Here is a 27,932-nt window from a genome sequence, read left to right on the forward strand (position 1 = left end):
ACGACAATTCTACGTAGACAGGTAAATTATTTTTCGATGCCGTCTCTGCGAGTACGAAAGTCTTCTCGCGTGAACGGGATCCAATCGTATAGAAACATATAAATCTCGATTCGATTTATCCTCAACTTCGTATCTTCGTAAACTCGAGAAAATATGTTGAAAACAGCTGAAACAGAGATCTCCATTTTGATAAAGTGAAAAGTACGATAAACCGGATGGTGTATTGGCAAAGATGTTTCCTCGAAAGGTTGAAAAATCTTCTAATTGTTTGAACCGATGAAACATTCCTCAAAACAATAGTCGTACAATAAAAATGGTATCTACGCAGAGGCAAAAGCATTTGAGGAGACGAGATGAGTGATCGAAGCGGCGCGAAACGAAGCAACGGAGGAAAAGGAAAACGAAAGCGAGGACTTCCGGTGGGGAGAGAAAGAACGAGGGAGAAGAGAGCAAAGAGAAGGAAGTGTTTGCGAGGCGTGGGAGAGGGCGTCTCCTTTGACGGAGCGAGGCCACGCAGTGGAGAGAGGATTTTACGAAGCAGCCTGTTCGTGCTTCTATCCTCACCGAAAACCCACCCCAACTTTCACCCTCGCAGCACGCCCGGACGACTCGATGCTCAAAGATGGCCGCCTAGCTGGCTAGGAGGTCACCGGGTGCCTCGCTAGACCACGCCCTACACTCGCCAAACCCGACGGCTTTCCATCGGCCGATTTAGCTTCCACAGCCAGTATCAAGGGCGCTTCAAGGACGAATGCCATTCTGCTCCTTGAAGAAAAATCGTAGCTCCCTCGCTGCGATTGTTTCTTCCCGGAAATTGCGCAATCACGCCGTTCGTTAGCGTCTTGGTGTAGTCTTTCTTAATCGGCCTTCCTCGTTTTCCGTTATGTGGCACGTTATTGTCGGGAAACGATGGAAAGTACCACCTTCTATCCATCTTCGTTAAATCTACGAAATTCTCCTTTCCGTCTAGACTTCGTTTCCAAGTTTTCAATTCGAAGCGTTCGCGATTTCTTATCTTTCTTCGATGTTACTTTTGTTTGGAATACGTAGCCTGTGATGTCCGATGTTCGTTATATTTATTAGAATGGAAGAAGATGTTTATCAGCGGTATCGATCTCTCGCCTTTTTTTCACGAGATCCTGTTACAAATATGGGATATGGCAGCCGTTGAAGGAACTCAACGGCCAAACGGATACGTGTGTTACGCGCAACAAACAATTACGGAATTCAAAGGAACACGACTGGCTATGGAAAGAAATACGTGTGCGCAGAGAAGCGGGCTGAGTCACCGAGACGTATCGCGAGCCCCTCCTCCCCCTCCTCTTGTCTAGAACTAAATAGGTTTTTGGAGCGTGAGCTTTTTCGGGACAAAATCGATCGACCTGTTTCACTGGCCTAATTACTGGCCGACGTTCTACCGCCGGAGTTCTCGTTCTCGTACGTGTAAACTTGCCGCCTCTGTACATTTTGATACGCTCTGCAAACTCCACCACAACGGCAAACGTGAGTGTGTCTGTGTGTACCAAGTTCTCCACTCTGACAAAAGAGAACAGGATTTACGTTCGCTAATACTCGAAAGATAAGTAATTGGCAAAGTGTATCGCCAAGTCCGAGTACGAAGATAGTGGCGCCAAACGGAAAGATGCAACGCTCGCGTAATCGATGGTCGGACGAATAATGCTCACGCGATCTAGTGGAACGTAGCCTTGTAAAATTTCACGGCGACTATCTCTCTAAACATCATACGAGGAAATTTCTCGCAGATACGTCTAATTTTAGACAACGTTATTTCCTCTACTAGGTTGCTGGTTCCGCGAAAATGAGACAATAAATGTCAAGCAACTTGATTTCGCGGAATAACGGCACAATTTACTCGCTATAGCCACTAAAATGTTTCCCGATAAACAGTCCCTCCATCTACCATCACGATATGTTAACTGGCTTACAGCGCTATCCGGTATACGCACTACGAGTCGAACGATAAATAATATGTATGGATTCATTCATTCAACTGCAACTAACCGGTGTCCTTTTTTTTTTAATGAACGGCAAAAGAAATTACTGTTTCTGCCTCGCGTAAGTAACAGGTTACAACCATGTTTAATAGCAAGTGTATTTCCACACGTGCAAGTTGCACGTGTACATTCGACGTAGATGATACATTCGTTTCTCTTCTCCTTTTTCAATATCGTCCGAGTTTTTTTCGATATTGCTCCCATGGTACGAGGCGAATATACACGCGCGATATTTTCCAAGTACGATAGTACCCGCGTCATTTATTTCGCAAACAACTTCCCCCGAGCGACGCCGCCGAGATATCCCCTCATTAGCACCCCTACGAGCTGTGCGTCTTCACCTGTCTTTCAATTACATCTCTGGCTTCCCTCGCTGGGATTGCTCGTTATCCTCGGAAACCGAGGCGGGTTACGTAATGCGTGCTATAATGGCGCGATTATCGTGCGTGTGAGATAGAATTTTTAAGAACCGAGAAGTTGGAATAGGAAGAAAAGAAAAATAGCGCTGAACTAACGAGCGGCGCTGCTTCATCGTCGGTAAGCAGAATTTTCAAGGATACTTGAACGCTGTTTTCTAAGATTTTATGAAAAGAAAAGAAAAAAAAAAGTCATTCGCTGATCGATGTAACTAATGAAATAACCGACCGTTTTGGGATCGACGACGCACGAGTATAATATAGTCTTGAATCGAGCGAAAGGAGGTGGAGCAGGAAACGTAAAAGATAGTAAAGGAGAGGGCGCACTAGTGTCGGAGGAGGGACAGAGGTATTTCCGTTGTTGCAGAGTCTATCCATTTGGCAGGTTTATCAAAGGGTATGTGGACGCGCACGCGCGCTCGCATGTGCCCACCTACCTACTTACTTACTTACCTACCTGCATCTTAGTTTGCCTGCTTGCCAGCCAGCCTCTTCTCTAGCTGCTCTCTGGTTGCTCGATTCTCCTGGCCTGCCTGGCTGCTTGCCTGCTAAGCTGCCGGCCTACCGGTTTGCCTTGATCCCTTGAATAGCCAGGAGGTGGGTTGGAAGGTAGGTACGGCTTTCTTACGTAAGCGCTCCACTAGAGAGCGAGTTATCGTGGCAGGGTCGAACAGATGAATCGACACAGAGAAACAGATTTCCAGAGATCCATCGACCGAATTCTTTCTCACCGAGTTTAGACGCTCTTCCGAAAGATCGAAGCGAATCGTTTCGCTGTATCATCTGTGATATTCCAGGCGATCGATTTAACTTTGAAAATTCGAGTCGACTTGATAGATCTGTTTCGAAGGGAAAGCTTGAATTTGTTCATCTACTACGCGTCGGTAGGCAATCCGGTTGATTAGCAGGTCTACCAACGATGAAATGTAACGATGTCTAGTTATTTATTGATCAGCGGCGTGGACGATGAGGCAAACCTAGGGCGATTCATCGTGTACTGTCAAGGCCGAGAACTTCCTCCTTTCGTTCTTCGACTCGATTAATCTTGCGAAGGAAACGCTCAATCCGGAAGAATCGAGGCAGGGACAGCAATATCGAGACGAACGACGCGTATCGTCGATGGTGGAGCATTCCGCCGATGGTCGCGCGGTTCCTAAGCGGGCCAACAACATCGCTATGAATCGTACTCGGCCGGAGTACGGCGCTTGTGCCGTGACACAGATATCACGCCCTCTCTCCAACCCCCTTCGCAATATCCCTTGCTTTCATAGCCGCTGCAAACTGGGCCAGTGCATCTATGAAACGGACGCGTAAATTTACTGGATCAACTTTAACGTTCATCTCCGCAGAGCTAAATATTAGGGTCGCGTTCCTCGCTCCTCGCTAGCCGCGGCGTTTTCTCCGCTACCTTTTTCCTCCTTCTTCTCCTCTCAATGTTCCCATCTGCCGTGCTCTGTATTTTCGAGGCCAAATTCTTCCTTCCACGCGTATTTCTTTACCTTTGACTCTCACGTAATGCACGTAACGAATCTACAAAATACGAAACGAACGAGCATCTCGATGCACGGAAACGCGAGTAATAAAAGAGGAAGAGATCGCCAAGCGTCCCGAAGATCGTTTCGAAGACGAACAGACACATTCATCTGGCCGATCGAGCCATGAAAATTTCAGGGTATGCGGATAGACCTGTTGGGTGTCCGTTGTGGCTAGTGCAGCGTTGCAGCCGTATTTTTCCATAACGAGAGTGCCGTCGCGTCGGATCAGGAGGCGCAATTGTGGAGGTTAGAATCACGCGTGCGCGACCGCTCGCGTTCTCTCGCGTATCCATAATTGCGCCGCTTCCTGCGCGTGAATACCGTTGTCCTACATTTCGGTAAGTACGCCTCCGTCGCGTTATTTTACGAACTAGGTCGAACAACTCGGCCGTCATACCGCGCAAGCCTAATCGTCGCGAGTCTGCTGGCCTACTGCTCGCTTCTTTCTTTTCACCGATCGACCGCCCGCTATTTTATCGCACCCTTATCACCGTGCCTCGCCAATCATAAATGGTACACCGATCTAGCTAGAATATTCTTTCGTTCAACGATGCCACGGCAGTTGGTGCCTGTCATCGAAACTCTTTCTTTTTCTTCTGTTTCTTCTTTCGTTTCTCCTGTGTGTGCGTATCTCTACACAGCTTAAAGGAAACTTCGTCAGAACGCCTGAAACGATACCGTCTGTGGAGATTAGGGTTAGGTTGAGGTTAGGTTTGAGATTCGCTTCGAGCATTGATATCTGACAAAACACCTGCGAGAAATTGGGCGATTACGTTATTGCGTCGAAAACACTTTTAGACCCGCTTGACACGGGACTTGAAATCGTAACGTAGGAAACCTCTCATCGTTATTGCTATCCGGTGTAATTACGGCTCACTCGTACTTCCGAGATCTTCCTCGCAGAAATTGCTGGAAACATTTATTGTTCTCCGCGTTCTGTTGCTAAGACCAGTGTCTTCGGTCTCGATAGAATCTCGTAGCAAAAAACGTAACAACGATTTCTATCTTCTCCAAGATGAAACACATCGGATCGCGTTGAAAGACGTGTCGTTACTTCTGAGTTTCCTAACCTATATAACTGACAGTTTTCATAAAGGCACGGGTTTGCAAGGTAAAAAAGATGCATTGCGTCATCGACTGTGAAAACATTCGCGTGTTCTCCGAGAGAATGGCAGGTGCAGGGATAGGCCGACCCGCGAGCGTTCGTAACGAACGTTCTAAGCTGCGAATCTGCCGCTACACGGAAGCGCGGACCCTTTCAGAGGAAGCGGACTTTCGCCCTAGTGAATCCGCGCACCGGTGGATCATCGTTAATTTTAGAGGGCAGCAGCGGCCTTCGAGCAACGCAGCTCGGTCTCTCTTTTAACGAGCATCGATGGGAACGAATTTCTCTCGCTGCCTATTCCTCGTAATTATTCCACCTTTCGGTTTTTCTTCCTCCGTCCTTCGACCAACTTCCTAGTCGATATTAAACGCGCATCGACTTCGTTAACCCTGCCTCCCCATTACCGCGGCAATTCCGCTAAAAACGCTTATTTCTTGAAACACGCCTGATTCTAGCCGTCTCTTAAATACCGTGTATACGTCGGCATTTCGCTGTTTCACGCGAGGAGGTCTGGTCTTTGGTTTCGCATATTATTCGGCCTGTCTGGGAGGAATCTTCGCCTCGAGTACTCGTCCTTGGTGAAAACTCGTTAAACGATGATTATTCTTGAAAATCTATACTTATCGATAAGGATATTTTGTTTTCTTACAGCAAACAAATATGATACACGTACGTTAGGAACCTGTATCACGCGTTAGCAAAATGACGTGACTCTTAAGTTTTTTAATTTTCAATTTCAATATTTGGAATTCTAAATGTTTCAATAATACGACGCACGTCGTTCATTTGGTTTTTAAAGGTAGGAATTGCGGCGGAGTGACGATGAGCATATCTACGGTGAGTATGTTTACGCAACGAAGATATTTCAACGACCGAGACGCGGTGAAATTTTTGTACGATTTTGCTCCGGCCACGCCGGACCTTTTCGGACTAATTCTCTGCCTGAATGTGAATGCGCACACACATATACACTCGCGTAAATATACACAGGCGGTACTCTCTGGCGATTCTTACGTAATCGCAAGATAGACTTAGCGATATTTCGTTCTTTTAACGCCGCTGTACGCTCGAGCTGTTTTTACGTCGTGATCGGACAAGCGATTCTCAAAATGTTGCGTGTAGCATATAGGTAAGTATACGTGTGTTCGGACGAACTTCCCGTGCGATGAATCGAAAATAACGATGAAATATTACTTACTTGTATAGGTATATTGTCGCTAAATAAATCCAAGTGTATAATTTTACCAGATAAATTTCGCTGTGCTGAGTTGCTAGTTTGTTTTTGAATCGTTCGTCCGATTAGAACTTGCTTAAGCCACTACCTTACTTCGAGCACGATAAGCAAAAAAGATTCTTATCGCGTTGTAACAGGATGCGCGAAGAACATAAGATCAAGATCACCACCGGTTTCTGCTATAAAAAATTTTCCATTCGATCTTCCTGCCGTTTGGGAAGAAAAATTCTAATTTTCTATATTTGTTACTTGTCTCGGCTTACGTATGGGTAATAAATATATCTCGAAACCAAGGAACAAATTATCGACAGAAGAAATTGTTCGCTATTGAAAACGACGGGTGACCCTGGACAGAAAAATAGTCAAATTGTTCGCACAAAGATGTCTTGACGTAGCGCTGCAGCCATGATGCAAGTACATACTTACTACATACCTACTACAAGCACATACCTACATACGCATTAAGTAGATACGAGTTCGTGCGTAAGTACATACATTGGAACGACGAGACCACGCTTACAATTACGTTTGCTGATTTTGTGATCATAAATTAATACGATTCCAAATAGATGCGACACGACTACGCGCGCCGTATTCCATGGGAATATATGTATGTATGTATATTGAATTCGCGTGTATACACCCGCCTCTGAAGGTAGCGTAACACAGTGGTACTCACCGCGAAAATTATCCGTTGCTACTCTACGTCTTAATCCGTCGCGTTAGTAACAGTCAGCGTTTTCTGTGAAATGAGAGACTCGTTGATATTAAAATACGATTTGGCGTTCATGGAAGCGGAACGCAAAGACTTTCACGGTGTGCAATTTCCATTGTCTTCGTATTCAAAATTAGACAGTAAACGTACCGAATAAATAATTAAGTATAACATTTTGAATATTCGTTCGACTAACGACCGTCATTTGAAGTATATACGTAATTTAAAATTCAAGTATGCACATCGGGAAGGCATTGGTTTCGTAGGAAGAATCGACTGAGCGAGAAGGCGTCGTTGCGGAAAGCAATTGGTCGAGCAAGTGGAAATATCCAAGATCCAGCGAGAAAGGCGCGCGCGTACGTTGTCTCGAACGACACCGATTTCCAAGTGGAAAAACCAACTGTTACCAACTGCGGTTAACGCATATTGCGTGCACATTCCATGATCGTTCGTTCGTGCGATCTACACACGGAGGAGAAACGATATTCGAAGAATCCCTTTGACCGTGGCACGAGCAAACTTTCGAGAATTTGATCGGCATGGCAGCGAAAGAGTGAGCATAGCTCGGTGAGTACCACTGTTGTAGGGCGATCATGCGCGCTCTTCCAGCTCTACGGCAACCAACCCCCGCGGCTTGCGTCGCCTATCTAGCCTTCTGTTAGTTGCGTAACGCTGCAGAGTCATGCGATAGGATAGTACTGTCGTGGCGCGACTCACGAACACGGACGAACATGGTCGAACGTGCACGAACGTGGACGGAGAGGAACGAGGAAAAACGAACGGCACAGAGGAAACGAACCGAGCAAGACGAACGGACGTGCGGACGTACCGATAGATCCAGAGAGAGGAAGAAGGAGAGAGAGATGGTGAGCGCGCGAGGTTAGGGGAAAGGAGAAGATGCTTCGTCTTTGGCGAGGACGAAAAGAGTGTAGAACGTAGAACGTAGAGTGTAGGTAGAGTGCAGAGAAGAGATGGTTCAGCCTTGAAACGCGCCGCAAGCGGCTTCGTCGCGAGTTCCGTGCACGAACGCCGACTCGCGGATCGTGTCGAATCGTTTTTTCCGATTTTTTTCCCACGTCTCGGCAGCTCGCCGTTGTTCGTGCCACCTGGTACCGTTACTATTGCCCGTCCTATCAGGATTTTCGTGTTCCCTTGATCGAGCAGCGTTACCTTCTATTTTACACACGTTTTATCTTTTCCCTCGCGCGCCGTTCGACACTTTCGCGACTACGTGAATCGATTTTTAATTCGTATATACCGTGAATTCTATCGTCTGCGATAGTTGCACGAACGAAAGCTATTGGATAAACGGTATTGCTCGGTTTTCGTTTCGATGCGAAACGCGTACGAATTAGAGAGCAAGTTAAAAATTAAACGTGACGTTCCGCTATCCTCGATCAAGTCTTAGATCAAACCGAAAGCAACTTTCTGACAACGGTAACCGTACCCATTAACGTACCTGAAATAACGTAATTTATCGTTGCAGACAGTTTTATCTGGTCCATGGTATCGGGAATGAATAGCCCGCCGGTAAATTTATCGAGGAAACCATGAATCGGCTGAATGCGTATATCATCAATGCGATAAGGAACGTATCGCTTGGGAATCCTCTATAAGCGATCTCTTTCGAGTTTTTCGATTGTCGCGTGCGTTTCGCAATCTTCCAACCTGACTTGTAAGATATTCGCGGTCGCGACTAGGTTTTCTCTGTAGAGCATCGGATGCAAAGTTCCTAGAAGTACCGCGATAGATAAAAATAGATAAAAGCGACGGCATCGGTGGCCCGTTGGCGTTCTGGGAACGCTTTCGTCAATCAGGGTCACGAGTGCACCCATGCGCCTCGTTATGTCTAAAAGCAGTTTCGTGTAACTCCGAGGAAACGAAGGTTTCGTTCAACGAGTGTACGTCTACCGTACTGACCTAAACACGTTCTAGATGACAATGCTTTGATGGAAACGCATTAACCAACCGAATTATCGTGTCAGTTACGTGGTTTCCGCATTGTTCTTTGCTATCTCTACCTTGGTATAATGTTACCGAAGTTAAGGGTATTTCCCATTTGCAATCGATAGGTATATATTTAATCATTTCTGTCCCAGGGAGCGTGTCGCATATTTAATTCGTCGAAATAAGAAAGCTGAACTATCATTTTTAAACGAAAAGAAGAATTCGTAGGTCGCTTGCAAAAGCCTCAATAACCGTCTCTCTTTCTCGCGTATACGTCGATCGAACGAGCTCGACTATCTTTCGTAATGATGAGGTGAAAAGAAAAGACAGAGTGGTCGCGTTGCGTTGGTGGAAAGATAACAGAGCGCGAGTGTGAAAGAAAACAGTGTGCGATCAACGGTATGCATATACGACACTTTTCGCATAAAGTTGCGAAATCGTGCCGCGCGCAAGCAAAAGCAAAAACTAAGCGACTTTTTTTCAATGCTTCGATAGCAGTTTGCTTTGTCGAACGTGCACGACTTATTTCTTAATCCACGATCGAGGGAACCGATGTTGAAACCAAGCTTTGCTAAGGACGTGCCCTATATTGCTGTATGTACGTACAAGTACGTTGTTGTATATCTGCAAATACGGTTCGTCCCGATATTACACCTGGAAAGATAACAAAAAACGATTTGGTATAAATAAAGTGGTCAATCGTCGAACAGTCTTTTCGAAGAAAAAGATTGTAGTGAAAAAGCAAAAGAAAATAGAAAACACTCGTCGAGTAAGATGAGCATGAGCGTAAAGAGGTTAGGTCGAAGAAGTCTGGGAAAGTAGAGCACAGGGAAATTGGAGGAAATGCAGTGAGAGGGAGAAAATAGGAGAAAAAAATTGCGGGAAGAAGGGCTGGGACGACGACAAAGTGGAATGAAAGCGAGCGCGAGGGAGGCGGAAGTCGAAAGGTGAAGGAAGGGGAGAGGAAAAACGCGGGCGTAAAGAAAAGGAAAGGAAACGAAGGGAAACAGAAAGAAACGCATGGCACGAGAAGGGTAGCTGGTTTCGACTTTGTAGTAGGCCTCGATCGATGCTGTTACCATGGTTACAGGGCAGTACCGCGGTGCTCTACTACTGATTATTTATGTCAAGGATCCCTCCCTGCTTCGAAGCTCGGAGCGCAAACTGAAACGCGAATCACCCTAACCGGAGTGGCGATGGTCTTTCGAGTCTCCCTCTCGCAAGATTTCCAACAATTTTTTCACACCGAGTTTACACGTTGCGAACGTTACTCAATTTTCGTTCTAGAAACCCGAATTCGCTTTGTCGAATCAATCTTATTTTCAATTTCATCTTCGAAAATTTCTTACCGACAAATCAGGCGAACGATAAAGTCTCGCACTCAAACTCCAAACTGAATCGAGTACGATGTTATCGAAAACGCAGAATTATTCGTTTAGATGGATCGGTAGCTTAGTGATACTACAACTAAATTAAATGCGAATTCTTATACTATTTATACAATTATTTAGCGTTGCTAACTTTGTGATCTATGTATGTAACTACATATGTATACATGTAGATAGAAAAACGTCTCGCGAAATCTAGCTCGTGAAGCAGAACGGGGTTTCTTCGAGCGATTCAACAGCCACGGGAAACCAATAAAAGTTAATGACTCGATTTAAGTGGTTTCACAGAACTTTTCCTTTCTTTCGTTTTTTTTTTCTTACAGTGAAAAAGCTCTAAGAAAGATGTGAACTAAAACGAACATATGTACTTTATATGGTCTCCAAGATCGATACCTATCAGTTATCAAGCAATTTGTTTCTTTTACGAAATCCCTAAGTTTCCTAAACTTTTGGTAAATCAATTTTCAGTGTTTTAATCGTCCAGATAAATAAAAGGTATACGAGTTTGTACGTCGTAACCCAAGTGATAGGTTATGTCTATTCAGCCATAATTTAAAAGAACTTTAACGTTACAAAAAGTAAAAAAAGACAACATAAAGGAATAGGGGTTCTTGTAAGAAATGAGATAATAAGATTATCGGATCAGAGGATCATAAGCCACCGGTAAATTTTTTAATGAATTGTCTTAAATGCGTTGAAGCGAAGATTAGTTGGCATTTAAATGATGGCTATTATTAATGGCAAGTGACGACTGGAGATGGAGCTTCGGTGCTCTTTTTAGAGCGAGCAGGACGGAGTAGAATACGCAGAGGGAAGTATTCCCGCTGGGAAGGATGCTTTCGACCCAGTTTCACCCTTCCATGGTGGTGGAACCGTCATGAGCAATCGATACTGCGTCAAGAGCCACGACGTCGTGCTCTATCATTATGAAAGATATTGCTCTACCTTGCGCAGAAACGACAATTAAACGCGAGTAAAATGATGTCATCTTTCTCTTTCAACTTCTCTCTGTTCCTTTTTCGACAAGTTCTTTTTCTAACTCCACGGTTGCCAATATAACCTAATTTTTAGAGTGTAATATTCGACTATTAGTTTTAAAAAATAATTTAACTCTAAAATACTGCCTCTTTCTCTTGCGCTCTGTCTTTTCCTTGTCAAGTTGATATACAGTTTATTAAAATTAATTATTCGTTACAATCAGTGATATACTTGTTACCTATAACAAGCATCTTTGCCATTACCGTATAGTTTCTTGGAAGTCGGGTAATTTATAATTTTAGCGTATTAATAAACGTATGATTGGAGAATAATGTAAAAATTTTGTTACTGCTACTTTGAATATGCTGTACCTTCACATGAAAATAATTATTTGGTACATTATATATGTACATTCACAATGTATCTTTTACGTATTCGTCACGGAGTGTTTATAATGTACCACCGTTTGCATTCATTTGAATGCAAAATAACCATATTTTTAAGAATTACGATAAAACCGTCAAAATAGTGCGTCATGAGTTACGACATAAAGACGAATCCGAAGACAGTTTGTTACAAAAAATAATAAAGAAATCGACTTTCCTATGAGTTTGCAATCGTTCTAAATTAAATACGTAATTATATAATCAATGGTATGTAAGGTAAGTATAGTCGTACAATTTCAAAATTATAGTTAAATTATTTCAACTATGATTCAATAATAATGAGATAATTTAATAATTTATTGACTTTGGTAAATTTATTTCAATATTCTTCAAATCTTGAATTAATGTAAATCTACACAAATATGCTATTACCGTCTACAGAAATGAAAGTTTGATATTTGAATTTTACGTTTCACTCTACCGCTGCTATTTCTTGTGCGACGTATTTGTTCGAGCTACATCCGGAATAGTAATTAAGAAACAGAGATTTTTAATGGTTACTTTTACATCTGTATGTTCGATGTAAATTGTGCGTAATGGGGACAATTATTCATTATCGAGAATGTGCAATGTTGATAATACACATAGTGGGCGGATGAGGTCATACATACAATAAATTTAACGAGACGCTACAAGCTGTTCTTCCTATTTATCTTAATTTCTCGAGTTTTGAACAAAATTTATTTCAACTTAAAAATGCACTTTCTTTCCCATTTTATTATAAATTGCATAGAATAATCATGTTTTGAATAAAGAGAAAAAAATTCAAGCAAGTTCTTCGTTCAAGCATTACCTGTATTTTTCTGTGTGAAACTGGTATATTAAACGACCGAGTAAAGAATTTCACAAAGAAAAAATCAATCTTACTAATCGCATATTCATCAGAACACACTCACAACGTAACAGCCACTTTCTTTCGAATTATATTTTTAATCATTTTTTTTTTATTCTATAGGCGTACATCTCAAAGTTTGCTACAGTCAACGTCTTTCGCTACCTCACACATTTCTTTAATCTTAACTTACGCGCTATCAAACTAAAGCAATAACTAACAATTATCTTTTTAATATTTACATGTTTATCTCATTAACCAATTGTATATAATACAACTTGCACTCTTTGCTATCAGCGATTTCTAGCAATAACAGCTTGGTGTGAGTAATTCGCTCCTGAACTTTTTTTTTGTGTTTCAATCTTCTTTTACGAGCCAATCGTATTCGAAGTAAACGACGAATATTACTACAATAGCATAAAAAATAATCAAGGGAACATCTTCGTATCCTCTTAACATTGTCAACAATTCACGTGTCAAAAACCTTCGAAATAAAGAAAACCGAATAAAAATACTAATACCGACTGCATATTTCACGTTAATGATACAAACGTTCATCAGTATACATACAATTGTGTACTTTATACAATGAAAAAAAAAAATTAGTCTTGTACATAATCCCACTCCAATTCAGGCTATATACGATATTACCAGAAAGATGAACAAAAGGTATAAACACCTGACTATAAGAATTATATTATATATATATAAATAAGGTGAAAGATACGATGGCATAACGTAATTATTTTTTATGACTCGTATGATACAATCCACAATTTTTTTTCTTTTTCTGGGACATCAAATGTTTAATTGAACGTACGCGCATAACGTTATCCTATGTAATCTAAGCTCGATGATTTATCATACAAAACAGTAAATACCAGAATAAACGGAATCTATATGAAAATTATATTTTTGTGAAATAGATTATCGACCATCTATTTCAAATGCTATGTTTTCGAAAAAAGGGGGAGAGAAAAACAGATGTGGAATTGAAGTTGTATAGATAAAAACATTCGAGAACAATTCTTAAGATGCAGCTGCTAGTAATTTTTGCATTTCGGTTTTGTCTACTGCTGACACATGATCAGGTTTTTCGCCCCTCGCGAAACGTTCCCACATTTTTTTGTACAGCATTTCCATGCCTACTGCATATAGCTTGCAATTGAATAAAGGACTTTCAGATCTTGCTTTCCATACTTTGGCTCGCGTTGCTTTCAAGCTTAAAAAGAAACAGTTGGTTAATTCATATCAATACTAATGATAATAAAAACTAAAAACAAGGGATAGAAAGAAACAATTTACTTACTATTCCCTGTCAGTACCCAAACGAATTGCAATATCCTGGTATTCTTGTCGTGTTCGTGCAATCAATTCAGGGCATCCCAAAGTATTCAATTGACTAGCAGCAACGCGAGACGCTAACGTTTCACCTGGTAGTGTAACCACCGGAGTTCCGGTCCATAAAACATCCATGCTAGTAGTGTGACCATTGCAAAGCGGTGTGTCCAAGCATACGTCGGCTAACTGTCCTCGTCTAACATGCTCTTCCTTCGCAGCAACATTACTAAACAGGATCCTACCGGGGGCTAAGCCCAACTGTTGAGCTGTTGCTTGTAAGTTTGGTTCACCAACAGCCGGAAAGCGTAGCAGCCATAATACAGAGTTTGGCACATGTTTTAGGATCTGAAATTTAGTATCGGTATATAAATATAAAATATGTAATAATTTTAATGAAATAAGTTCGTTACGAAAAAACGAATGAACTTACATGTGCCCACATATGAAGCGTGAGCGGATCAATTTTATATAACTGATTGAAATTGCAATAAACGACTGCATCTTCTGGTAGACCATACTGTTGCCTCGTTGTGATCATAATATTTTGAGGCACTTCTTCACCCGTAGCTGTTTTATTGTTCACTTGCGTAGTAGCCATACCATTTTGAACTACGACACCATTTACGGACATTTGGCATTGTCCAGAAGCAATCATTGTTTCGATAGGAGTAGTGGTTGGCAGTTCTGCAACTTTCAGCGAAATTTCTACTGGTTTGTTTTCAGCGTCCGGTACAACTACTTCGCGAATTTCTTTGACACATGTATTTTCAATCATTGGAGAAAGATCGGTGGCATTTATTACAGCTACGTTATCTGCTACCTTGCCCTTCATATTCAGTTTGTCCGTTAAGATGAGACGTTCCTTTAAATGTGGGAACATTTGCCTGGAGAAAAAAATATATAAGAGAAAAAAAGATGTTAATTAAATTTCATGTATAGTACGTATTTTCTCCATAATTGATCGAAAGTCGGGACTACTCGGCTGTCCTCAGATGACTTTTCATGTATAGGAGACGATTGAATGTAACAGATACGATCCAGCATTTTACCCAACTTATAAAAAAAGGGCGAATGAAAGAGGAAGAAGTCCGCGAATGGACTTGATAAAAAAAACATATTAGTTGGATAATCGTAACGTAGCAATAACAACGGAACTATTTTATAATTCATTTCATATTGAATAATAAAGCTTTAACCAATGTAATTGTGAGGCTTTCCTGATTAAAACAAAACTAAGCTCGAAATAATTTGAAATATATTTACTTATTTAGTGACATTAACTTATTTTCTTTCTATTATATATACATGTAAATATGATTTGAACTACATCGTGTTTGGTCTTATTTTAATCAAAAAACTCTCACAAATACGTTAGTAAAATTTTAATTAAAAACAAATTAGAGATAAGAATGTTTCATCATTGAATAATTAGTATTGTTTTATAGAACTGGAATTGAATTCGATTAAGTTGCATTACTCAGCTGTCGAACTTTGCGGTATGTTAAACGGAACACTATAGTTTCTTTGAGAGAATTCACTTAGTAGTAGAGATGACGATTGATCAATTATGAGAAACATAGTGGCGATCAATTATAGAGAAAATACTATATATAATCGTATATCTTGTAGACTTACTTATGATCTCCAATAAAATAAGTGTGTGGCATGTAAGCAAGTTTTTCGCTGTATTGATTAGCAAGTTCCAATGGTGATGTAACTTCATCTGTAATTAAATAATCCATGAAACTAGCTCCTGATGTTCCTGGATATCCAAGCCACATCACTTGAACAGGTGCTGGTCTCAGAGCGAATATTTCATTTCTCGCTCCTTTCGTGTATCCATTCATATTTACTAAAATATGAATTCCATCCGCGTTAATACGATCAGCTGCTTTTCCATTGCACGGAATCTGTGATAGATCTACAAAGTGTTCGGCTTCTCTGGCAATCTTTGCTCGGAACGTGGTTCCGTCATCTGCGCTGAGAGCGTAGCAAAAGATTTCAACATTCTGTCTCTCGTGCAGTCCTGGGATTGATTGCATAAGATGACTAGTAGGATGATTTCCAAAATCTGACGAGACATAGCCAATCTTTAAGCGAGCACCAATCTCACGTGGATACTTGTATGGTTGTTTATGTAGAACATGAATCTGTAACAGATATAAAACCGTCGTGAAACAAACGTATTTGCATTTTTATTGCTTCAGATAAACCGTGTACTTAAAAAATATCATTTACCTTCTCGATGCAAAGATTTGCATGCCTAGCAGCAATAGCCTTTCTAAATTCATGAGACAACGGATAGAGCATGGAATGGTGTGGATGTACGCTAGGCAACCTATTCTTGTCCAGTTGTTCAGCAACGATCGAAACTAATTTCTTCATTCGAGCTTCATAATCAGTCCAATCGCAAACGATTTGAAGGCAATGCGCTAAGTTACAATATGCATCAGGGAAGTCAGGCTTTAGCTTTAACGCAGTTCGGTATGATTGAATAGCCTCAGGAATGTTTCCAGAATCCTTATGAATCGAAGCTAAATTGGAATGGGCGTCAGCGAAAGCGGGATTAATTTGAATAGCTCTTGTATAGCATTGAAGAGCTCCTTGTATATCTTGCATTTCTTTCAGAGTATTGCCCATGTTCGAGTACGCATCCGCGAAAGTTGGCTGAATACGAATAGCCTCCTTGTAATGCATTAGTGCTTCATTTAATTTTCCTTGTTGCTGTAATACGGAAGCCAGATTGCTATGAGCTGCGGCAAACTCAGGGAATACTTCAAGCGCTTTCAGATATAATCGAGTTGCTTCTTCGATGTATCCTTGTTCACGTTTTATGTTGGCCTAGAATGCGGAATACATCGAATAACAAAGAGAAGAAATGTAATAATAATAAAAAGTGAAGACAGAAACGCGTTATACATTATTGTCTTGTTCATTAAACTTTCCCACGGAATTTGAATACAAATATAAGTACCAGATTATTAAGGGAATCGGCATGTGAGGGGCAGAGGCGGAGAGCCGTATTATAGCAATCCTCAGCCTCGACCACTTGTCCCTTTTCCTTGAGCGCGTTCGCCAAATTGCAGTAAGCATCTGGGAAATTTGGTTGTAATTCAATAGCACGACGATATGTATCAATCGCCAAATCGATAAGCCTGTAAAACAAAATAAGTTAACGCACGATAAAAAATGAACAAAGTAAATTCCCTCTGATGCTTACCCTTGTTCATAGTAGACACACGCCAGATTTCCATGTACGACTGCATTGTTAGGACTGAGATTCAAAGCACGCAGATAAGCAGCTACAGCTCTGTTACAAACAGAAAATTCGTATGTCGTTAAAATTCATCACACAACGAAAGAAAACATTTAGGTCGTTTTCTGAACGAACGGACGATGAATCACAATTTAATCGATTCCAATTGAATCAATAGAGCCGCATCAAAGTATACGTGGAATTGCGTAGAAAGTTCTTTGTTGGTTTCGGTTTGGTAACGATGGTTGGTGATACCACACCCGACGACACACGGTCTTTGGATAAATTGCACACGTGCCGCGCACACCGCTATACGGTGACGTGTCACGCCGGTAACGCTATACAGAAAATAGTCATAAATTAACCTTTTCACGTTATATTTAATCCACGAGATACATCCACGGGTTGAGGATCGTGAGAGAGCTCGTTCTAATTGCACGCGTAACGAGGGTGCGATCGTGGTCGAAGGCGAGATCACTGTATACACGACAACACACTGGTAGTCCATTCCTTCTCCATTTCCATATCTCAATAAATTAATTTGTCTGCGTGTGTGTGTGTGTGTATATGTGTGCGTGTATGTATCTTTTAAATATCAATAAACAAAATCAACAACTTCCTCGACAGATCGTAGACACGATACCACGAGCAGCTTTCCGCCGTGAAACTCGCCACGAGCTACGCGTTTTTGGCATATCCGTTAAGAACTTATACACCCTCCCACGGAGAATAAAAGGGGTTCTCTCTCTCTCGTGGGGGCGGAGCGATCCTTGAAATCGATAGTTGCCCTCCAGTTTCTCCCGCTATTGTGCGTAACTGGAATTTAGATTCCAAGGATTCCGAACACTCGTAAATAAGAAAATCCAGCTCGTATTCCGGTGGTAATTTCGCATCTGTTGCCAAGCAAGCCCCATTCTCTCTCCGTTAAAAGGCTGTGTGGATATGTACGTATGACAAGAAGGTCGAGATTCTTGGAAGACGAACAGGACATGAATTCGCGACATGTGTAAATTACCTTTATGCTTGTTTATACATCGATTTTACGTATTATCGTTATTTGTTTGTAATTAAATTTTTAAATGTAAATATCTTTCGGTAAGAACCGATGATATCTCAAATATCGTAATAAATACCGAAAATCCAGAATAAATGGATCGTTTTCAAATTTACACATGCTGCATAACATTACCAAAATAATAGAAAATAATGAAAGCCGCTAACACACCTAAGAAATTAGGAATTCACGTAATGCGCGAGTGAAGGTTGCCAGCGGGCATCGCTCTGGAGAAACAAAGGACGATGAACTTCAAAGGACGCTGTATGAATATCGATTCGGTGTTTACACGTCGGCTCATGCGCTTTGCTCGTGAATTCTTGGTAAACGTGTTTGAGAAACGGAAAACGTGTGAAATCTTCCGACCTCGTTCGTCTCTTTTAGCGCGTCAAACGTAAAAATAGAGCACATTTCGTTCGAACACGAAACATTTCCGTACCGAAAATACAGCAAAGAACTTTCGTAAAAACAGCGCCATTATATTGGCAGGAAAATATATTTGTTCGACTTGTGACTCTCCAATTAATGTAACAGTATTGAACATTAAAGGAATAACTATAAGTCAGATTTTTTTAGCACAGACTTTATAAACCGTCGTCTATGAGAAATTGAAGAGACGACGATCGATCATACTGTGCATTTTAAATTATTGTAGGAGCTGATGAAAAACGAAAAGAAGGTTTCATGAGAATCGAACTTAGGGCCTCCGGCCGGTAAGCCGGGACTCTATCCCTGTCGCTAAAACGTATTCTCAGGTTTCTTTTTATCATTATGCATCTTACTGTGAAGTTTTGTATTATTTTGTCATATTATAACAATAAAAGAAAAAAATTTTTATATAATTTTTATATAAATCTACTCGCATATCGAACGATTTTTATTTTCTTGTTGAACATCGGCCGTTTCAAGTACTATCGACCGAGAAGTTAAACGTTTGAATTGCGTGTTTTGAAAATACTAGTATCTTAAAGCAATATCACAAATTATAAAATTATTGTTACTAACGCAGAATTATGAATAAATATACCTTCTCTATGTATTGCCAACAGTTGTTGCATTATTTTGCCGTTTAAACAAGTTCTGTCTAGCATCACGCGCTAGTTCTAAATTCGATCTAATCAACGAATTGTTGTGAAAAATGTCACGTATGTTAATATTCTACTTGAACATGCAAGTATCTACGTTGTTTCAAATAAAATGCCAATTCAAACGTTCTGACGAAATGTACAAATATAGAGCCGTTAGAAATCAATGATTTAATCTCACCTATCAAAGATTCTAGCCTCTTTGAGTACATTGCCAAGATTGATGTAGGCATCCAGGAAATTTGGGTCCAAAGCTACGGCCTTCTCAAAGTGATGGATCGCCAACCAAATCTCGCCTTGAGCGTTGAATACACAGCCAAGATTGCTCCATGCGACTGCAAAGTCTGGACGCGTTTCAATCGCCTTTAGATAGCAAGCCTATAGACATAAACAGAGGATCAGAGAAGATGTTCCCATACTGTCAGAGACGCGCCGCGCGCTTTGCCCGGCCTCTCCTCGCCGCGCCGCAGCTTTCACACATTTCACCACCTTCGAGAAATTTCAGAGAATAAAATTATCTCTTCATACCTTCGTCCTCTCTGTCTTGTTTCATTGCCTCCTTTTTCCTTCTTCTACATCCCTTTACTTCGAACAATTCTTAATGCAAATCATCCGCGCCAAGTATTTTGTTCGTAACGGAGTTGATATAAATATCTTTAAGAATCAATTGTATTCAATTTTACGTGACAAATTTTATCGATTGCGCGATTATTTCTTTATTACATTCTCAATATTCATTATTAGCGATCGATATTCGATGAAAGAATAGAAACTTCGTACGTGATAGAGAAAGATTTGATAAATGCTTGGACGTTCGATAATTTTAAGCGATTTTGTATCTTGGTGCATTTAATGACATGTAAAATGCATAAGCTGACGCTAACGCGAGAGCGATCGATCGATCGAAAGTTAATTAAAAAGAACCTTTCGATTTGTAAGATTTGCTTTAGCTTGGAATATGACTTCTTTCGAAGAAAAACGAGAAAGAATCAGGAACAGAGAGAACGAGACCCATTTTGCAAATCATACAATGTGTAGTGGATTGGAATCTAGTGTGAAAACAGGAGAAAAGGATTTAGGTGCGCGCTAGAAACGTCATCGTAGAAAATAAGCGATACGGGTGTCCTGTCTCGTGTCTATCGATTCTCCGGAATGCGTCCGGTGGACTCGACAGCACGTAGTACGCCCCTCGCCATTGTTACTTCAGTTCTGCTCAATTCACTTGGCCAATTCACCTCCAACATTGTCCATTCTCAGTCGACGAGCTTAAACAAACATTGTTCTTCATTACCCATATGTTCCCTTGATCAACATTTACCATCAATTAAATTTATATTATCGTTTATCCCTAGGAAAATATTTGTCGAAAATCTTCTTTATATGACGACGCTCCTAAGGGTCAAGCAGGGATGTGCATCGCGCGTGCCGAGAGGCGGGCTGCATTGTTATAAAAAACAGAGTAATCCGTACCTAAACAATAAGTAAAAAGGGCATTTACAGTCGGCCGATCTCTATGGGAAGCGGTAAAGAGAGGCTGGATGATAGAAACGAATAGGATTCGTAGCATCGGGATAACTGGATATGGATAGAAACGTTGAAGTTGGATGAGCTTTAACAGAGGATTCTCGTTTCAATGGAGAAACAGAAATGAGTCGTTCATAAGATCTTCATCCGTATTTCCGTGCTTCCGTATCTGCAATCGCATACGAACGTCGTAAACACAGATGCTGCTAAACCTTTCTATCCCGAGTTAAAATGATCCAACTTTCAATCTCTTTCGAAACAGCGGAGCCAATTGGTCTGATGGAATATTCAGAGATCGGCCTTGGGAATTACTTTACCTGCAGTGTACCCTTTGGTAGGTTGACGGTAGGTACGGCTCGCAAGTTCTCATAATAAACTTAGACCGAGAGACAGTGTGTTACTGAATAACCAGATTCAGATTCACCCTTTGACGAAGGAACCCATGGTAACCGACCAATCACATTGCTCCGACTTCCCCTCCTAGAGTTGATCATCCCATCCACAACAACAATACAGCTGCGTTAATGTCTCTTCACTGATACTCTTCGCCTCAACTTTGTCTTTTTAATTTTATCTTTTTTTTATATTTTCTTTTCTTTTTTAAGTACGTATACAGAGGTACCTAGTTATGCGTGCCGCTGAAAGACACGCTTCGCTGAGCTCGTCAGCCACCATATTATAATCGTGCAAATCGTATTCCAGTTCCTTAATATCGATCGTTAACAATTACATGGAAAATAGATTCCCCAATTAGCAAGAAAGAAAGAACAAATTAAATCACCTTATATAAAGTACAACAAACGACTCAATCTCGATCCCAATACATTAACGATGTTTTAAAAAATTATAAAGACCACGAATGAATGTGTACGTCGCTTTTTATAGGTATGAACAAGAAAGATAAATTTGAAAAACCATTTTCCTGTTAAAATCAACTTTCATCTTATAGTCCCATAGACCAGTATTTCGAACCGATATCATTCTGTAAATGTAACATTATTGGTGGCAAAACGTACTAAGCGAAAAACGAACAAGTGAACTAGAGAGCGCTTAAGAACGACAGGAAATTCAACGGAAGGCTTTTCTCTTTGCTGCAGTAAGTTCTGTCGATGAGTTTGATTGCAGAAAGTACAAAATATTAAATAAAGACACCAATGGGTAAACAATGTAGATAAAGCAAAATTGTCAGCAATTTATACTGTCTGCAATTATTTCTACTCGTCGACTATCGCCGCGCCGCGCTGCTATTATGAAGTAGACCACTTGACTTGTTTGTTTTTCTATGTATCATTGGAACGAATGAAACTTGTGGGAGTCGAAAAAGTCCCGTGAGTTTCTAAATTAAAAAATATTTTGATGCACAAATGGCTCACATAGATTCATAAAAAATTATCAATTTTTTATATTAGACATTACGAGATAGGTTTAGAACTGGTCAAGTGACCTCGCGCAATTATCATTGTACACACAACTTGTTTACTTTTAAAATTGGAAAGAGTAGAGATAGTGGAAAAGAAAGGTCGCATTTGTCCACGTATATGTAACGGATCAGTATACCTAAAGTAAATACACATTCAGAATGAGCTGAATCAAATGAGATGAGCTTAAATGCTACATTCGCGCGCTGCTGATCCTATTGTAGCTTGTAAGAAAAAAAATTAATATCTTTTACTTAATCAATAATAAAAAAATATATTGCTGTAATAGGATCGGCAAGTTAAACTTTGCAATAACACCAAGTAAAGAAATTTTGTTGTTACTCTTATCAGTGTTATTCCAAAACGCGCAATGCGAAGAGGGATTCTATATAGTTTTCAGCTAATTTTAAACTTAAACCCTCATACTGCGTTTGATGTCTTGAAAAGAACATTACTTTGCTCCGAGCATCTTTGTTGATTCTCAATAAAAAGGCAAGTAGAAACAAAGACACCAAACGCAGTGATTAGTTAATTAAATGGAAAAACACGCACAATGGGCAATCTACTACCAAAACTTAAATTTTCTGTTCATGTCTTTTTAAAAGCTAATTCTGATAGTAGGCCACCATGCGTCGCGCACATATCTTTTTTTTACCGCAAAGAGAAAGAGCTTTTCGCCTCTAGTATATGGATACCAGTTGTTCCTGGTTATTCTATAAAGCTGCCAACTAGTACTTGTGCACATTTTACGAAATGCATCTGTACCTTGTCAAAAAAAATTGTCAAAATGAGACTGCAAAAGTCAACATCCTAGTATTTGATTGTGGTATTGATGCATCCGAATATGTGCATGTCACGTTAAATTAAATTAATTTACAACAATGTGTAGCAAATAAAGAAAACCTACCTTGGCTTCATCAAGTCTTGCTAATGCTTTCAAAAGATTACCAAGATCGCTTCTCACACAGTAAAGATCCTGTAACATATAAAAACGTAAAATGTATATTGAATAACCCTATAAACAAGCAATAAACAAGCAATCTTTAGAAAATAAGTCAAAATTTGACATAATGTAGTAGCGTTTAAACTATATGTAAAGGACTAGAAAGAAATATGTATTAATAACAGAGTGGATTTCTCACAGGGTTATATTGTAGAGCAGTTACATATGCTTGAACTGCTTGTTCCATATCTCCTGCAGCTACTAATGCAGCTGCTAGATTGATGTAACCATCAATGAAATCTGGTTTCAATCTAACAGCATGTCGATAGTTTTCCAAAGCTTCCTGTAGTTGGCCACGTTCCTTGTAAACATTTCCAAGATTGCTGTAAGCCTCTGCCAATAAAGGATTTTGCTTTATTGCTAAGCTACTGTAATGTGCAGATCTGAAATGCAAGAACAGAAATTTATTAGTGCTGTATTTTATTTAAAAGTTACATAATAAATGGAACAGGTCCCTTACTTTTCTAGCCTTCTACATTGAAAATGAATAGAAGACAATAATAGAAGAACTCCTGTGTTATTTGTTTCTTGCCTCCAGAGTTGCATACAATGTCTTTCCGCATTTTCATAATCTCCTGCCTGATACTCTCTATGAGCAAGTTCCAGTAGCCCTGAAAAAAATTAACTTATGGATATCTAAGCAATCTTAAAAAATATATAAAAATAAAATTTGTCAATATTCACGTAAATATAAAATGTAATAATGTGTAAAATAATACTTTTTACAAAATATAATATTTATCAATTTTTCATGTAAATTTAGTTATTTTTGCACACATTTAAATATACATATATATATATATATATGTATGTATATATCGAACTACAAGTGCTGCTAGTATATCACTACACCAATAAGAAATATGCATATTGTAGATGAATTACATGAAATATTCCTGTTTGAAAAACGTCTGGGTACTTAATACGATCTACTGTATATAAAAAAAATAAACTAATCCCTATTAATTTAATTGTTTTTATGACACTATCTTAACTTCAAAGTGCTTACTTCATATTCTTTTATTTATGTAAACTTCACAAAAGTTTACATAAATAAAATATACCTATATACACGCGCGCAGAATAACATATATCAATTTGTTTAGCCGATTTTTTGGAAACTTAAAATAACATGAGAAAAGAAAGTAGGAATTAAAAAATACGAACAATAGGAGTCAACTGCAACGTTAATGGTTTGATTATCAGTGATTGCAATTAGTTCTTTGCCTTGCGTATCTTGTGTAACAACTAGAAGATTCTGTCCATTTTGCCACTCGACGGTTCCATTACAAACGTCATCCGAACTATTGACTACGTTTCCAATTATGCCGGTCGAATTTTTTATTACGTTTTCTTTCTTCTCTGCCAGTCTTATACTCATTTTGTCCACGAAATTGTTCCAAACGCGTTATTCTCTTCTTCCCAATTCCGATACGCACGCTGTTTTCACACAATCACCTCTGATTCAATTTCGAGACTTTTCCACGTTTCAATATTGGTAATTCAATTTTTTTCTTCGATAGTGTCTGCTAGCTGATTCTAAATTAATTTTATTCTTCAGATTCACTTTCTTTATGCGTACTACTCCTTCGTTATTTCAAACCGTATAATGGTGTCAATTATTTCCTCATTTCTGTACACACCGTGGCCTCTGTGTTTCTATACAAGTTACGCTTTGGCCAGGTTATCCCCGGTCCCCGATAGACCAAGAAGCAACCTGATTGGTCAACTCGTTGACTATGGCGGACTCCTGCATCGCTGGGTAAAATCAGGAGATGGGGGTAAGGAAGACACCCGGCTCAACACCGTAGATATTATGCTCGGTGCCCCACGATTGCCATCTTCTACATTTTGTCTCTTGTGTTTGGTAATTTTGCTTTTTTATCATTACTGATATAACTAATAGACGTTTATAGAGTCAATGTTAAATTAGTTTTAGTAATAAAAACGTAAACTATCTGAACTAACTAATAAATCTATGTTATCGTTATTTTGCTAATTTTATCCTTGTTACAATCTTTCTATTAATGAAAAAATGTATCGAATATATATGAAAATATGGTTACATATAATATACAAAACCTAATAAAAAAAACATGTAATACGTTTCAACTTAAAACATTTTACTTATCAATAATAACAACTAATAATCAGAAAATCAATGTAAAATCTAATAAAGAGCAGAAAATTTGTATTTTCAATTTATGAACGAAGCCAAACATTTTCTTCACATGCAATCAACTTTTATTAAAAATTAATTTCAAAGTGAAAATTATTTTTATAATGACATGGATATAGCCGAATATAAAAACGTAAAAAATTCGGTAACTCCTAAGGCGCGTGTACATAGTACGTGGCTGGGGGCATACAAAGAAATTACAATAGTGGTTCTCAATCTGTATAAATAAAACTGACTTTTGAAGTCGGTTGCCTATTTTTAATATCAAAATTTACATCTCAAAGATCAAAGTAACTATTGTAGTATTGCAATATCGATTCTTAAAACTTCATACAGAAAATTCAACAAAAAGTATAACATATGTTTGTTGAAGTCGAAACATATTATCGCCTAATTTAAGATTTAACATAATATTGATTCTAGAGAGAGGAAGAGAATAGAGATATCATGGAATTTTGATATATGAATTGATACTGCAATCAAACGTTTAATTGCAAAATTATTATACTAACTAGCAAAAAAGAACCACTGGCGCTATACGAAGGGACGGTCATCCCCACTCTTTCGAACGGAAAGCAGATGGTATAGGTACCGATACCGAGTGGAATATTCCACCGTCACTTTGATGAAGCGGAAACAGCGACTAAAGAGTAAGAGGGAAGAGTAGGTAGCTTAAGAAAGAATAAGCTTCTAAACGGGAGAAAACCACACACAAACAACGACAGAATAATAATGCTTCGATTCATAAAGAAAGTAAAATGAATTCTAAAATTACCGAATAATGTTAAATGTAGCAATAATATATACATACATATATCGTAATAAATTTCTGATAGATTTGTAGAAAAGGAGAATATATACCTGCCATAGATTTATTAGGTTCCCACTTATATGACGTTTTCTATTTTTTATTATATACCTATAAATATCATCTGCACATAGTTATGTATATACCTCTGTTTTATGTTATTACGGCACATTGCGATAAATTAAATGATGTATAAAATACATATATCATGCACATAAATTAAACGAAATATTGATGATAATTATGTTTCTCTACTAATATACAATTTTATTCGATAATATCTTTTTTAAATTAAAATTTAATTCCGGTCAGATTATTAAGATTAACCAAATCACGGACATATCGTGGAAAAGCTTACAAATCATATCAATACATTAAATAAATGAATAAATAAAATACATATCAATAAATAAATCTGTATAATCTTTACTTGCCGATATTAATATTTAGCAGAAATTTGTATGATATACTTTTAGTAACACGAATCAGAACATTTCAAAATCAATATCTGCAAACTCATTATCCATCTGATCGGACACCTCGTGAATACAATTTTGATTGTGAAAATGGAATGGTACGTAGTTAAAATCATTTGACTACGTACCAACTGTCGAAAGCTGTTGTATCTCGTTCATCTTGAGAATGACACTGGTGCCTGCGATTTGTTGATGATTCTGCTGCTGTTGCTGCTGTGGCTGCTGCTGTGCTTGCATGATGACGACCACCATAAAAAATGATACATGAACAAGAACGGCGTAAGAAGTTAATAATCAAGGGCCACTGTTCTTGCCAAAATCCAGTATCAAAATCGAAAGTTGTATGTAAATCAAATCTGAAAAGGACTTTTTACTTTCCGAAAAACGGAAATAAAAACAGGTACGTGCGGCACTTACATTGGTATACACTAGCGCGATCTTGTAGCGTGCGCCATTATGGATTTTCAAGCACTTCACTTAAACCGAGAATTACTAGACAATATGCAAATCACATAAGACACAAATTATATAATGGTCAATTATTTTGTCATTCAAAAGTATTTTTTCTATAAGTTTTTATCACGATAGCCGAGTTCTTCACAAACAACGGCTTGTCAATGCTGTAATAACTTGAACCACGAACGTACTACAGTCTGATACGAAAAACCAATCGATGACCGTATTCCGAGTTAGAGTCTCGTTGCGTTCTATGCGCGGGAAATACGTCATATTAATATAACCGATAATCAACTTATGCACACGCGGCTATTGTATTTCACGAACCCTGTAAATTCTTAATGTAAAAATCATTTTTGATTGATAGAACTATTATAATATATGCCTTAAATGTCATACAACGTAAGAAAATTTGATGTATAGCTTAAATTAGGATTAATTAATAATCGCGTGAAATTTTTTAGCATAATAACAGTTCAAATTAAAAATTCTTGTTCGAAAATATAATCAATGAAACAAAATATCGAATATATTTCTTGATTGCATCGATTCTTTTTTCTATCTTTGTGTAACTATTACAATATTTAATCATATTATCGTTTTAAATTACATCCTATTTCACTAATTATAGTATAGTTTAAAATAAAAATATTTGAAGCTAGAAATAATATGTTTATTTTACAGAAATATTATAAAAGATTAAGGGGAACTAAAACATTGA

General features: G+C 39.0%; 1 protein-coding gene and 2 long non-coding RNA genes across 6 annotated transcripts; 1 reads left to right on the forward strand and 2 right to left on the reverse strand.

Moving 5' to 3' along the window:
* Positions 1-1,139: 1,139 nt before the first annotated feature.
* Positions 1,140-3,013, reverse strand: LOC126922914 (uncharacterized). Its single transcript, XR_007712996.1, has 2 exons — positions 2,889-3,013; positions 1,140-1,536 (listed from the first exon to the last, which is right to left on the reverse strand). It is a non-coding gene; the product is annotated as an uncharacterized LOC126922914 (long non-coding RNA).
* A 1,244-nt stretch (positions 3,014-4,257) lies between these two features.
* LOC126922806 (uncharacterized) lies at positions 4,258-11,942 on the forward strand. Its single transcript, XR_007712943.1, has 2 exons — positions 4,258-4,304; positions 5,871-11,942. It is a non-coding gene; the product is annotated as an uncharacterized LOC126922806 (long non-coding RNA).
* A 124-nt stretch (positions 11,943-12,066) lies between these two features.
* Positions 12,067-27,479, reverse strand: LOC126922184 (UDP-N-acetylglucosamine--peptide N-acetylglucosaminyltransferase 110 kDa subunit). 4 transcript variants are annotated; one of them, XM_050734553.1, is made up of 14 exons: positions 27,173-27,479; positions 26,884-27,111; positions 26,333-26,390; positions 23,753-23,903; positions 23,432-23,675; positions 23,197-23,265; positions 19,529-19,725; positions 17,173-17,262; positions 16,927-17,107; positions 16,191-16,793; positions 15,588-16,102; positions 14,383-14,836; positions 13,921-14,297; positions 12,067-13,833 (listed from the first exon to the last, which is right to left on the reverse strand). In XM_050734553.1, the coding sequence occupies exons 3-14, from the start codon at positions 26,337-26,339 to the stop codon at positions 13,641-13,643; spliced, it is 3,081 nt and encodes a 1,026-aa protein (XP_050590510.1). In that variant the 5' UTR covers positions 26,340-26,390; positions 26,884-27,111; positions 27,173-27,479; the 3' UTR covers positions 12,067-13,640. The 4 variants fall into 4 exon arrangements, with proteins under 4 accessions (XP_050590510.1, XP_050590503.1, XP_050590493.1 ...); XM_050734546.1 differs by lacking the exon at positions 26,333-26,390 and having other exon boundaries at positions 26,884-27,059; XM_050734536.1 differs by lacking the exon at positions 26,333-26,390.
* Between the last annotated feature and the right edge of the window lie 453 nt (positions 27,480-27,932).

The sequence above is a fragment of the Bombus affinis genome, chromosome 1 (assembly GCF_024516045.1).
Source record: "Bombus affinis isolate iyBomAffi1 chromosome 1, iyBomAffi1.2, whole genome shotgun sequence".
Lineage (NCBI taxonomy): Eukaryota > Metazoa > Arthropoda > Insecta > Hymenoptera > Apidae > Bombus > Bombus affinis.